Source organism: Pan paniscus, chromosome 18 (genome assembly GCF_029289425.2).
Source record: "Pan paniscus chromosome 18, NHGRI_mPanPan1-v2.0_pri, whole genome shotgun sequence".
Taxonomy (NCBI): domain Eukaryota; kingdom Metazoa; phylum Chordata; class Mammalia; order Primates; family Hominidae; genus Pan; species Pan paniscus.
The window spans coordinates 310,984-325,074 of NC_073267.2; the positions used below are offsets into that span (position 1 = coordinate 310,984).

General features: G+C 51.6%; 1 protein-coding gene across 5 annotated transcripts in view; it reads right to left on the bottom strand.

The window, feature by feature from the left end:
* NPRL3 (NPR3 like, GATOR1 complex subunit) overlaps positions 1-14,091 on the bottom strand; it is a 70,672-nt gene that overhangs the window by 11,877 nt on the left and 44,704 nt on the right. For all 5 annotated transcript variants that reach the window (XM_063598111.1, XM_034951559.3, XM_034951560.3 and 2 more), the window contains exons 7-8: positions 3,993-4,130; positions 1,818-1,974 (exon numbers count right to left, since the gene is read on the bottom strand). In XM_063598111.1, the coding sequence (XP_063454181.1) occupies positions 1,818-1,974; positions 3,993-4,130 (295 nt within the window). The remainder of the gene's footprint in view (positions 1-1,817; positions 1,975-3,992; positions 4,131-14,091) is intronic.

Genomic DNA, 14,091 nt, shown 5'->3' on the forward strand with positions numbered 1-14,091 from the left:
CCAGTGAACAGCCACAGGCGTTTACCATGTGGCCGGTGCTCATCAGGACACGGAGGGTCACTGCCTCCCTCACTCTGCAGGGTTGTATGGAGTGGTGAGTTCTTTTAAAATTCTCTGTCTCCTGAAAGCTATGAAGGTGGGCAGGACATGGTCTTTACTGAGTCCTGTCCAGCCCATGAAGTCCAAAGGCACAGCTGGGCATGGTGGCTCATGCCTGTAATACCAGCCCTTTAGGAGGCCAAGGTGCGATGATCACTTGAGCCCAGGAGTATGAGGCCAGCCAGGGCAACATAGGGAAACCCCGTCTCTACCAAAAAAAATAATAATAATAATTAGCCAGGCGCACACCTGTAGTCCCAGCTACTTGGGAGGATGCTTGAGCCTGGGTGAATCATGATGGCACCACCACATGCCAGCCTGGGAGACAGAGCAAGAACCTGTCTCAGAAAAGAAAAAAGAAATACAAGGGCACAATTTGGTAAGTGCTCTCACAGAGGATAGATAAAGGGTCCTGAGATACAGAGGCGGGAGACTTACTCTCAAAGACAGAATCCAAAAAGGCTGCTTTCGGGGAAAAGTGGCCTGAGAGTCAGGCCTTGTTGGACAAGTTCCCCTAACGTGCTAAGAAGCAGAGACCTGTTTCACAGGCCAAAAGAGCATGGAAGCTCAGCCAGAGGGACTCAGGCGGGCCCACCTCACGCCTGTGTTCCTCGGCAGCCTCTGCTGCCCCCTGGTGGCCATGCTGTGCACACCGCCACCAGACGAGGGCGCCACCCACAGGCACCACCTGCTCCCACCCTCAGGCAGTATTTCAATGGTCCCGTGGCTCTGGGCCACTCCCGCATGACTAGCAGCCACAGCTGACCCCATGGCCTGTTGGCCACCCCATCAGCAGCCCCTGCTTCTGATTTCTCCCCGTGCTTTTTTGTTTTTGGAAACAGAGTCGCCCAGGCTGGAGTACAGTGGCGCAATCTCAGCTCACTGCAACCTCTGCCTCCCAGGCTCAAGTGATCCTCACACCTCATACCCCCAAGTAGCTGGGACTACAGGTGCGCGCCACCACACCCAGCTATTTTTTTTTTTTTTTTTTTTTTTTTTTTTTGTATTTTTTGTAGAGACGGGGTTTTGCCATGTTGCTCAGGCTGGTCTCAAAGTCCTGGGCTAGGATGACAGGCATGAGCCACCGTGCCCAGCCTTGCCTGCGCTTTTCCTCCCACACTCCAACCAGATCCGCAGACGAGGCTGAGGGGCCCTCCATCTAATCAGAAAGGGCAGCCCGCTGCATGGACAGGCCCATAAGCATGTGGCTCAGCAAGGACGTGGCATCTTGTACAGAGTGCACAGGCCAACACATGTGCACACACAGGGGCGTAAGGCCACCAGGTTAGGTCTTTGTTCTGCACATGGGAGGGCCCTGCATCCAAGCTTCCTGCCCTTAGTTCCCGTATGTTTGTTCATGCACCACTGTGAGACCCCCATGACCCTGCCCGCTGCTGCCCTGCCCACCCCCTAGCTCTGGTGTCTCAACCTCCAGGACTGGAAGCACCCCAGTCCTTTCTCTCACAGACTCGCCTTACCTCTCTGAGACAGAAGAACAAGTCAGTCCCATGGCTCACTCACAAAGCCAGCCCTGAACCCAGGTCTGACTCAGATGCCAAAACCTCCAGCCATCCCAGGGACTGGCCCCACCCCATGGTGGGCTGTGCCACGGCTCTCAGCTGGACACAGCCCCTGTGGATGTACTGTGGCCGGCGGCCTGCCTTTCCTGATGCCCCAACACCACCACATGCCACCCATCCGGGCCTCCAGAGCTATACCTGCAGCAAGGCCAGGTCCGCATCCTGGGCTAGCTGCTGCAGGTTCTTCACAGCAGATGTGGTCTTGATCACCCGCACTAGGGCAGGGGAGCAGTCAATAGGAAGCTCACCCAGCAAGGACTTCTCATCACTGAGCAGCAGCAGGGCATGGTAGGGGCTGCAAAACAATCATCTGTCATGGAACACACGAAGTGCAGGAACCCTGCACCAGGTATGCACCAGGTATGCATCAGGTCCTGCACCAGGTATGCACCGGGTATGCACCAGGTATGCACCTGGGACACAAACACACGGAACATACGAAGTGCAGGGAACCCTGCACCAGGTATGCACCAGATCCTGCACGAGGTCCTGCACCGGGTATGCATCAGGTATGCACCTGGGACACAAACAGGCAGCTGGAGCCTCCTGGCCCTTAACTGCGGAGAGAAGGGCCAAGAGCAGGATTTGAGAAAAGGGCAGTGGTCTGTTTGGAGGCCTTCACAAAATCTGCCAAGGACTGGCTCATGCCTATAATCCCGGCACTTTGGGAGGCCAAGGCAGGCAGGTCACGTGAGGTCAGGAGTTCGAGGCCAGCCTGGCCAACATGGTGAAACCCCATCTCTACTAAAAATAAAAAAATTATCCGGGTGTGGTTGCACCCACCTGGGGTCCCAGCTACTCGGGAGGCTGAGGCAGGAGAATCACTTGAGCCTGGGAGGCGGAGCTTGCAGTGAGCCGAGATTGCGCCATTGCACTCCAGCCTGGCGACAGAGCGAGACTCTGTCTCAAAAACAACAAAAATAAAACCTGCAAGGATTATGTCACCCTCAGAAAAAAACACGACAAAAGTGGGGAAGGCTCGAAGACTGGACTCCGTATCCCACCTCAGAGACGCCCAGCAAACATCTGTTGATTGAAGACATGAATGAATCTTTCCTAAGGAAATTGTCCCAAATATGGGAAAAGCAAAATCCTCCTCACAGACTAGGGACCGAAGTACATTAAAATATGCTTAGCTAGGATTGAAAGCAAAGAGCACGGACTGGGGAGGGTGGAACTAGGCAGCGCTTTGCTTTCTGTCATTTCCAAATTTTCAGCAATGTGCCCAGATATATTTTTATAATTAAAAAATGTTCAAGGTATTGGGGGACTTGGGAACAGGTGGTGCCAGAAGACTGGGCTCAGTTCTTTCCTTGCAGAAAATCAATTAAATTGCCAGGGCATGGTGGCTAACACCTGTAACCCAGCACTTTGGCAGGCCGAGGCGGGTGGATCACGAGGTCAGGAGTTCAAGACGAGCCTGGCCAACATGGTGAAAACCCATCTCTACTAAAAATACAAAAATTAGCCAGGTGTAGTGGTGTGCACCCATAATCCCAGCTACTCAGGGGGCTGAGGCAGGAGAATCGCTTGAACCCGGGAGACAGAGGCTTCAGTGAGTGGAGACTGTGCCACTGCACTTGAGCCCTGAGCAAGACTACATCTCAAAAAAAAAAAAAAAAGTCAATTAAATTAAGAAAGTATATTTTGGGAGGCTGAGATGAGCGATGAGTGGATCACCTGAGGTCAGGAGTTCGAGACCAGTCTGGCCAACATGGTGAAACCCTGTCTCTACTGAAAGTACCAAAAAAATTAGCCAGGCATGGCAGTGGGCGCCGGTAATCCCAACTACTCGGGAGCCTGAGGCAGGAGAATCACTTGAACCTGGGAAGTGGACGTAGCGGTGAGCCGGGATCGCACCACTGAACTCCAGCCTGGGCGATAAGATCAAAACTCTGTCTCTCTCTCTCACACACACACACCCCCGCAAAAAAAAAAAAAAGAGAAAATAACTGAGATCCCATGAGTGCTGACTGAAATGCAAAAGACTGGGGTAGGGCAACACCATTAAGATGAAGTCCCTCCAGCCCTCCGGCCTCCCCAAGGACACTCAGCCCCACATCCAGGCTGCCCTGCCCAGGCCTAAGGTGGTGCCAGAAGGGCCCAGGAGAAACCTGGGATTGGTCATTTCTGGACACAACTGGATACAAAATTATGTGTTTTAACTTCTATAAACGGCAGAGCCCCACCTGCAAGCTTCCGCAGTGGGAAGAAGAAAAGAGAAATTTTGGAACAAAGTTAAGTGGTAAAATCTCAGGCAGAAGCTAAAGGGAAGGGCCCTGGCAGGGTGAGCACGTGGGGCTGGGCACTTACCGGATGGCTTTCAGGCTCCGTTCGATGGCCTCTGGGGGGATCAGACTGGAGGCCGCATAGTGGATCTTGTGGGGCAGGCAGAAGCTCACCTCCAGCCAGCTGTTGATGTGAAGCCGAACTACGCCTGACGTGCACAGGCTGCAGAGAGTGGGCGCTGTTACCCGTTCACATAAACTTTCTAACCATGCACACAGATCAGAAAACACCCTGCTCAATGGTGCTGATTCCCCTGCTGCTTAGGGGAAACTGCAGGTGGAGACCCGGGCAGGAGAGCATCTCTTAAGATCACATTATGTTTAAGAAAAGAAAATATGGGGGCCGGGCATGGTGGCTCATGCCTGTAATCCCAGCACTTTGGGAGGCCAAGGTGGGCGGATCACGAGGTCAGCAGTTCAAGACCAGCCTGGCCAACATGGTGAAACCCCATCTCTACTAAAAATACAAAAATTAGCCAGGCGTGGTGACATGCGCCTGTAATCCCAGCTACTCGGGAGGCTGAGGCAGGAGAATCACTTGAACCCAGGAGGTGGAGGTTGCAGTGAGCTGACATCACGCCACTGCACTCCACTGCACTGCACTCCACTGCACGCCACTGCATTCTAGCCTGGGCAACAAGGCAAGACTCTGTCTCAAAAAAAAAAAAAAAAAAAAGAAGAAGAAGAAGAAAGAAAGAAAAAAAGAAACATATTTCTGGCTAGCCCTGGAATCTAGTCCAACCAGACTGCCAGGGCTTGAGAGAAGCCGTACCCTGTCCTGGAGACTCGGTGCACTAGAGGCACTCTGACTCAGGCCCCTGCCCGTCCAGACCCCTGGCAGACACCCAACACCAGAGTACATCCTCCCTGTGAATGGGCCTGCCCTGCACACCTCATGAAGACCCAGTCACAGGTGCACGTCCAGGCAGAACAGTGGCTGTCTCAGAGGGCGAGGAGGGCAGGGAAGGAATGCCAAGTCCCCCAGAGTGTTCCAGTGGTGAGAAGCACACAGTGCCCACCTCCCTGCACTCTGCAGATGCCCACAGCACCCCAGTTGCAGTGCATGTGGATACCAAGTGGTCACCACAAGCCAGCCGTGCTAGCCAGCCCCAACACTTCACTACGACAGAAAACCTTTCACTCCACATTCTATCAGTAAGGGTAACTTGGTTCTTTTGGGTCCCAAAGCTTGCTCAGGCCAAACATAGCAACACCATCCCAGTTTCCTTATTTCTTTCACAGTCCACTTTAAACCATCAGCAAATCCCATCTGCTCCACCTGCAGGGATGTCCAAAATCCAGGCCTTTTCAGCATCACCAGGCCCAAGCCACCCAGAGCACTGGCCCCTCTGCCTACCGCTCCCCACACTCCCACCTGGGCAGTCCCAGCCATGGGCCTGCAACACCCACGTTCCTGTGGCCTCACTCCCTGTGCCCAGTCACTCAGGTCCCGCTGTGCTCAGGGCCCTGGCATTTGCCCTTGCCCACAAACTCTCTGCAGACGCCCCAAGGCTCCTTTACTCCATCGGTCTCCACTCAAGTGTCACATTCTCAGTGAAGCACCCCTGACCCCAGCCCCATTGACACTCCAACCCCTGACCCGCTGCCTAATGCTGTCTCCCCAACCAGAACTCACTCCTGAGGAGGGGGCTTGTGGGTTTCATTCTCTGCTCTCTACACATTGTAAAACGTGTCAGGCACATAGGCACGGAGCTGCATTTCCTGAATGAAGCCAAGGAACACACCGCCCTCCCTGCGTGCACTGTCTTTCCTAGGAAGCCCTGCCCCAAGAACAGGCTCCACAGTGGGGATGCAGCCCACGTCATCCCCTCGGGGAACCACACAAAACAAGGAAGGAGTTGTTTTCACCAGGAGCTTCTAAAACTCCCTGATGGAGAAGCCAGGGCCCCACCCAACTCCACCGCTCACCACAAAGCGCCCTTGCCTTAAGTAAGAGCCAACAGCACTTGTTCTATGACACAGAGGAGATGCAACTGCTCAAGCAAAGCTGTCTGCAGCTGGCCTTCACCGCATCCCCGGGGGCTCCAGGCAACTCTTGTCAAGGCCTGGCCACTCAAAGTGGCCGGCACCTTCCTTGTGTCCTGCACAGGGAACGCAGCCTGTGAAGCCTCACAATGACACCAGTTCTAAAATAGGAGCAAAACACACACAAGTTCTTCTCCAAACTGCCCATTTCTACAGCACCTCCCCGCATCATGTTTCCTCTGTTCACTGCCCCACTGCCCAGGAGAGCAGCCAACTAGTGCTTTTCCCATCACCCCCTGACCCTATTCTGCTATTCTCAGCTCCCAGTTGGCAGGACAGGCCAACACACCCACATCCGGCTAAGTCCGGGAGGCTTGGCCAGACTTCTGGCTGCCCCAGGCCAGAAGGTACAAACGGCCCCTCAGACGTCTCTTAGGACACGTCAATATGGGGTGCTCAGAGAACACCATGGCCCCAAGGTCCCAGAGGAGGGCAGCAGTCTCAGCTTCTTCCAGAACTGCATGCTAACCAAGTATGTCGGGGCAGACAGAGGCTCCCAGAACCTTACCTCTCTTTGGTCAGGGTCTTTGCAGGGTGAAAAACTCGTATCAAACCCTGAGAAATGTCCCAGCCGCTAAGGAATTAAAGATCACACCAGGAGAGATTTGTCCAGGGGATCCAGGTTACTCAACTTGAGTAAGCAATAGTTAGGATCTTGGCATCCGTATGTGACAGGGAAGAAAGGGCAAGCGAGAGGTGGCCCCATGCACTGTGCTGTCACCATCTGGGTCAGAAAGGAGGGCCACTGGAAATAAAAGGTCTATTTTTTTTTTCTTTTTTCTGAGACAAGGTCTCACTGTTGCTCAGGCTGGAGTGCAGTGGCGCCATCTCTGCTCACTGCAGCCTTGATCTCCCGGGCTCAAGACAACCTCCCAAGTAACTGGGACTACAGACGTGCAACATCACGCCTGGGTGATTTTTTTTTTTTTTTTTTTTTTTTTGTAGAGACGGGGTCTATGTTGCCCAGGCTGGTCTCAAACTCCTGGGCTCAAGCGATCCTCCTACCTTGGCTTTTCAAAGTGCTAGGATTACGGGCGTGAGCCACCGCACCCACCCAAGGCCTTTCTGTTTCTGTGCTATTTAGGATGCAGCTCACAGTGGCTGTTGGGACACCACAGAATCAGAATACGGAGGCTCCTATTGTTTCCAACGTAGCTGTCTTTGCTCCACCTAGGAGCACAGTGAGGCCTTATGACATGTGCTGTGGCTCCCAGCACCAGTTTAGGTACTTGGAGTGCAGCAGGGAAGAAAACAACTTGGCTGCTCTGCACGCTGGGGGCTTCACTCAGCGGCATCTAGACAGACACATAATTAGCCGGGCGTGGCGGCTCACGCCTGTAATCCCAAAACCTGGGAGGCCGAGGCAGGCCGATCACTTGAGGTCAGGAGTTCGAGACCAGCCTGGCCAACATGGTGAAACCCTGTCTCTACTAAAAATACAAAAATTAGGCCGGGTGCCGTGGCTCACACCTGTAATCCCAGCACTTTGGGAGGCTGAGGTGGGCAGATCACCTGAGGTCAGAAGTTTGAGACCAGACTGACCAACAGGGAGAAACCCCGTCTCTATTAAAAGTACAAAATTAGCTGGGCGTGGTGGTGCATGCCTGTAATCCCAGCTACTTGGAAGGCTGAGGCAGGAAAATCACTTGAACCCGGGAGGTGGAGGCGGAGGCGGAGGTTGCACTGAGCTGAGATCGTGCCATTGCACTCCAGCCTGGGCAACAAAAGTGAAACTCCATCTCAAAAAAAAAAAAAAAAATTAGCCAGGTGTGGTGGCAGGTGCCTGTAATCCCAGCTACTTGGGAGGCTGAGGCAGGAGAATCACTTGAACCCAGGAGGCGGAGGTTGCAGTGAGCCGAGATCGCACCATTGCACTCCAGCCTGGGTGACAGAGCGAGACCCTGTCTCAAAAAAAATTGAAATTAACGTTTAAAAAAAAAGACACATAATTGTAATCAAATTGTATGGAGCATTAGAAACTGGAGAGAGTTATAGGGAAAGGAACAGGGGCTTGGAACACACCTCATGGAAAGCCAGGGACAAGTTCCAGCTATGGGTATGGAGAAATGAGGGCAGGAGGGAGAACACATGAAGGTTCTTCTAGTGACTTCCCAGCTTGGTCATCTCTGCTGCCCTCACCGTGTCAGCTGTCCTTGGAGCCGCACTCATGTGGTCTGGTTTGTACACTGGCATGGGGCCCTCTCCTCTGGCAGAGACACGCCATGTTGGTTCCTCTAACTTCCACGTGGACTTTACTCCATTTTCCCAAGCATCAGCTCACCCACCTGCTGCTTTCTCCCTCAGAGCACTCTGCACTGAGGCTGGCGCTTCTTTATGAACTAACCCAGCTCCCTAGAGCGGTGACAAGTGCTGCCACCAGGAGTGCCCCAAAGGCCATGGCAGACCTGGGCAAATTCCCTGAACATGTCAGAGGGATGACTGCTCTGGAAAGGTGCCGGCCCAACCTCCAGCCTGTAAATCCCCCACAGTAAGAGGGTAAGCCAGGAGCTGCACTGAGGTCTGTTAAGAAGGGGAAAGAGAAAGGTTTGTCCCTGTTTTTAAGTCTACAGCTTAAAGACAAGAGCCCTTAGCACAAGCAGGGTTTGGGCCCTAAAAGGTCTCCTGCCGAGCTTGCACTTCTATTTGCAAGGTGTTTGATGGTTTGGTCTGAAAACACTCTGGAGGAAAACACTGTCCTCCTCAAGACTTATCCAGCCCCTCACACAGCTCTGGGCCAGCCAAGAGGGCCCAGCCCAGTCTGTGACAGGAGATAGGTGCCCCAGCCAAAGCCCTGCATCCTGGCAATGACTATGCAAAAGGGAATGGCTGGCTTCAAACACACTCTCGCCGTTCATCTCCAAGACAGAAATGTGCACAAGCTTAGTCTAGTCCCCTCAGCTTTTAGCATCTGAGAAAGCATCCATTCCTAACCTTAGAACTGGACAGGACCTGTGAAGCTATCCCGCAAACCTCTGCATCCTCTGGTCCTACGGATGGGCCTGGCTTCCTACCATAAGTAGTGGGATGCTGCATAACCCAAAAGATCTATGTGGGTTCCAAACAGCCTACCTTGAAATTTCAAACGAAAGTTTATATATAGGTGCGTTTTTATGGAAATGGGTACTACAACTCTCAGGATATTCACAGAGGGTCCATGGGACCCACCCTGCTCTCAACAGTTTGCAGTGCAAGGCTCCGCACCAAGTACCACCTACCCAGCCAGACCCTGGACATCACTCCCCACCACAGGTCCTGTTAACTCGGAGAACCATTCAGCAAATCACTTCTTCACACTCCATGGAATCTGCACTGCTGCTATTCCCACCCACACATTCTGTCGACCCCTAGCGGATGAGCTGTGCTCCTCCACAGGCTGAGTGCAGGGGCTGTGTTGCAGAAAGTGAGGAGACATCCCCGCCCTCCTGGGAGACACAATTCAATGGTCATATGAATGAGTGACAAGCTGTCACTGAGGGCCACTGGGATCCACAGGGAGACACAAGTGCTAGGTCTGGCACAAGTGTTGGGGTGGCCTCCTGAGCGATTCACATTCCCAGCCTATATTCACAGATGTTAGGTCCTGCAGGACAGGGCCACCAGGCTATTCAGCCACACCATAACCCTACCTTTAATTAAAATAGCAACTGGGGACCGGACGTGGTGGCTCACGCCTGTAGTCCTAGCACTTTGGGAGGTCGAGGTTGGCAGATCACAAGGTCAGGAGTTCAAGACCAGGCTGGCCAACATGGTGAAACTCCATCTCTACTAAAAATACAAAAGTTAGCCAGGCCTGGTGGCAGGCGCCGTAATCCCAGCTGCTCAGGAGGCTGAGGCAGGAGAATCACTTAAGCCCGGGAGACGGAGGTTGCAGTGAACTGAGATTGTGCCATTGCACTCCAGCCTGGGTGACAAAGCAAGACTCCGTCTCAAACAAACAAACAAACAAATAAATAAATAAATAAAATAGCAACTGGAGGCAGGGCATGGTGGCTCACACCTATAATCCCAGCACTTTGGGAGGCTAAGGTGGGTAGATTGCTTGAGTCCAGGAATTCAAGATCAGCCAGGGCAACATGGCAAAATCCCATTTCCACAAAAATACAAAAACTATTCAGGCGTGGTGGCGTGTGCCTATAGTCCCAGCTACTCGGGAGGCCGAGATGGAAGGATCACCTGAGCCTGGGAGACAGATGTTGCAGTGAGCCAAGATTGCGCTCCAGCCTGGCAAAAGAGTGAGACCCTGCCTTAAATTTAAAAAAAAAAAAAAAAAAAAAAGAACCAGGAACAATTCCTTTGAAAAATCCCACCCCAATCTCCAACCTCATTAATCTCACAGCTTCTGGTCTTTCAGTTCTGTTCTGAGATTCCCCCAGATCTGGCAGTAAGTCACCATCAGGAGAAAGGCGCTCTGTGTCCTAGGTCACCTGATCAGTAATGGAAACTCAGTCTCCTCTTCTCAGTGCAGAAGAGTGAGCAGCAGCAGACCAGACCGTCAAGGCCAACCATGGACCTGATGGGATGAGGACAGAGGAGAGGCCACAGCCCAGAGGGGCTCCTGGGTGGCTGCAGAGCCATGCCAGTGCCAGACAAGGATGGGTACAGGGAGGGTACTACTGCCTGGACTCCTGCCAGAGAAACATAGCTGCCAGCATCCCTGGGGCAAGCTCCAGGACCCAAGACTGTTAGGGTGGGAGTTTGGATGGAGGAAATGTGATCCTGGGCACTAACAAACAGAATGCGTAGGTCAGGAAAGAATGCTACGTGCTGAACAACAGCTTAGGAGCCTTTTTCACCAAAACTCAGATTCCTGTCCTCCTTTAATATCCACTAGGTGGCGCTGGGTTGCCTCAAGTTCTGAGCTCCTCCGCAGCCTGTAGATCACACAACAGGCAGTCCAAGGTTTTGTCTCCTTTCAACTTTCCAGCACGATTCAAACCTAAGAAATCATAGTCCATTCTTCCTTTAGAAATATAAAGTCAACGGGCCGGGCACGGTGGCTCACGCCTGTCATCCCAGCATTCTGGGAGGCCGAGCCGGGCGGATCTACAAGGTCAGGAGTTCGAGACCAGCCTGGCCAACATGGTGAAACCCCATCTCTACTAAAAATACAAAAATTAGCCGGGCGTGGTGGTGTGCACCTGTAGTCCCAGCTACTTGGGAGGCTGAGGCAGAAGAATGCACTCCAGCCTGGGCGACAGAAGGATATTCCGTCTCAAACAAAAAAAAAAAAAGAAGAAAAAGAAATATAAAGTCAATGGTTTGGTTTTTATTTAAACAAATTTTTAAGAGACAGGGTCTCACCATGTTGCTGGGGCTGGAGTACAGTGGCTATTCAGACACCAGCATAGAGCACTACAAGTTCGAACTCCTGGGCTCAAGTGATCCCCCAACCTTGGCCTCGCCTGTGAGATGGGACTATAGGAGCACACCACCGCACCAGCTTGGTTTTTATTTTAATTCCAAGTTAGCCTGATTTTTGCTTGTAATCTAATCCGAGTTGAGGCATACACTCAGAATAAGGGAACAATTTCCAAGGAAGAGACTGGATACCAGGCAATTCAAAGCCAGAGGGTAGTAATTCTCTCAACAAAGAGAAAACATTAGTGTGATAACAATGAATCAAAGACAGGGTCAGACTACATGACCACAAAGGTCCCATTCTGCAACACAGAAGGGGCCAGAAAACAAAGCAATCACCTGGCAAGGGCTGATGGTCTCTCACACCTGGGGAGGCTCAGTCCCCAGGGTCACCAAGAGACAAACAAATGCTAGTTGCAACTTATATCACAAAAGACAAATCACTCTCCCATGTTTAAGGACTTATATCTCCCGATAGAAGAATGAACAAGGGATCTGAGCAGCGAGCTCACAGAAAAGACAGGTGGTTCAAACATGTGAAGAGATGCATCAATGCATCACAATAAAGCTACACAGAGATCCCATTCCCCACCTGTTATACTGGTTAAGATCCACAATTTCACGAGACTCGATGTTGGCAAAGCTCGGGGGAAGAGGCATCTCGTGTGTTGCTGGTGGGACAGAGGTACAAACCCCTGAGAAGGAAACACAACATTACAAATGCCATTTTCCCTATTAGTAATGCCTTTAGGAATTTATCTTATAGATACAGAGGCGCACATACTAAATAACACAGGTAAGTGGTTAGCACCGGAAGGCTGGAACAAACTCAATGGTGGGGGCAGTTGCGGCTCACTAGGCAGCCAAAAAAAGAATTAAAAAGTATTTTTTAAATTTTATTTTTTATTTTACTTTATTTTATTATTATTATTATTATTATTATTATTTTTGAGATGAAATCTAGCTCTGTCACCCAGGCTGGAGTGCAGTGGCGCCATCACAGCTCACTGCAACCTCTGCCTCCCAGATTTAAGTGATTCTTCTGCCTCAACCTCCTGAGTAGCTGGGACTACAGGCATGCACCACCACGCCCGGCTAATTTTTTGTATTTTTAGTAGACAGGGGGTTTCACCATGTTAGCCAGGCTGGTCTCGAACTCCTGACCTCGTGATCCACCCGCCTCAGCCTGGCAAAGTGTTGGGATCACAGGTGTGAGCCACCGCACCCGGCCTTTTTTTTTTTTATTTTTGATATGCGGTCTGGCTCTGTTGCTGGGGCCAGAGTACAATGGTACAACCATGGCTCACCATAATCTTGATTTCCTAGGCTTAAGTGACCCTCCCACCTCAGCCTCCTGAGTAGCTGAGACTACGCTTGTGCCACCACACTCAGATATTTTTTAAAAATTTTTTGTAGAAATGCGATCTCACATTGTTGTTCAGGCTGATCTTGCACTTCTGACCTCAAGAAATCCGCCCCTCAGCCTCCCAAAGTGCTGGGATTACAGGCGTGAGTCACCACGCCCGGCCTGCTTGTCCACATTTAATAAAGGTGATGCTCAGCCAATATAATCAGAACAACTGTGAGGTTTTCATGGTATCCTCAAGGCTTGCTGCCCTCACACAGTCAGTGTCGCAAACCCCAACTCTCTCAGAGTGAGAGGAGACAGCTGGCCCCAGCCTCACCCACTGAGCCTCAATTTCCTCTTAAGTGACTGGAGTCAGTGACACCCACCTCGTGAAGGTGGGCCCAGAACTTGGTGTTGCGTCATGCTCAGTAAAATGGCATTTTGCATCTGTTTGATTTAAAAACACTTTCGGACTCTCATGTATAACTTCGGGCTCGTTTTCTGTTTTAAGAGGAGTCTGGAGGTGGTGGTTCCAGCAGAGTGCATGCTACTCAGCAAAGGGGTTTAAAAAAGCAAAGGTACTCAGGGGTTTGTACCTCTGTCCCACCAGCAACACACGAGATGCCTCTTCCCCCGAGCTTTGCCAACATCGAGTCTCGTGAAATTGTGGATCTTAACCAGTATAACAGGTGGGGAATGGGATCTCTGTGTAGCTTTATTGTGATGCATTGATGCATCTCTTCACATGTTTGAACCACCTGTCTTTTCTGTGAGCTCGCTGCTCAGATCCCTTGTTCATTCTTCTATCGGGAGATATAAGTCCTTAAACATAGGACAGTGATTTGTCTTTTGTGATATAAGTTCCAGCAGAGTGCACGCTACTCAGCAAACCATTTAAAAAACAGCCACCGGCCAGGCACGGTGGCTCACGCCAGTAATCCCAACACTTTGGGAGGCCGAGGCGGGTGGATCACCTGAAGTCAGGAGTTTGAGACCAGCCTGACCAACATGCAGAAACCCTGTCTCTACTAGAAATACAAAACTAGCCGGGTGTGGTGGCGCATGCCTGTAATCCCAGCTACTCGGGAGGCTGAGGCAGGAGAATCTCTTGAACCCAGGAGGCAGAGGTTGCTGTGAGCCGAGATCATGCCATTGCACTCTAGCCTGGGCAACAAAAGCAAAACTCCATCTCAAAAAAAAGACATAAATAGAAATAGAAATAAAAAATAAACAAAAAAAAATGGCCACCAAGGTCACTTCTTTCAAGAGCAGCCACATGACCATCCCTTCCCAGTCCTCTCCGGCCCTAACCTCAGGGAACCCTGATGCTCACACCCCAGGAGAACAGTGGTCAGTACCGGGGAGCCCTACC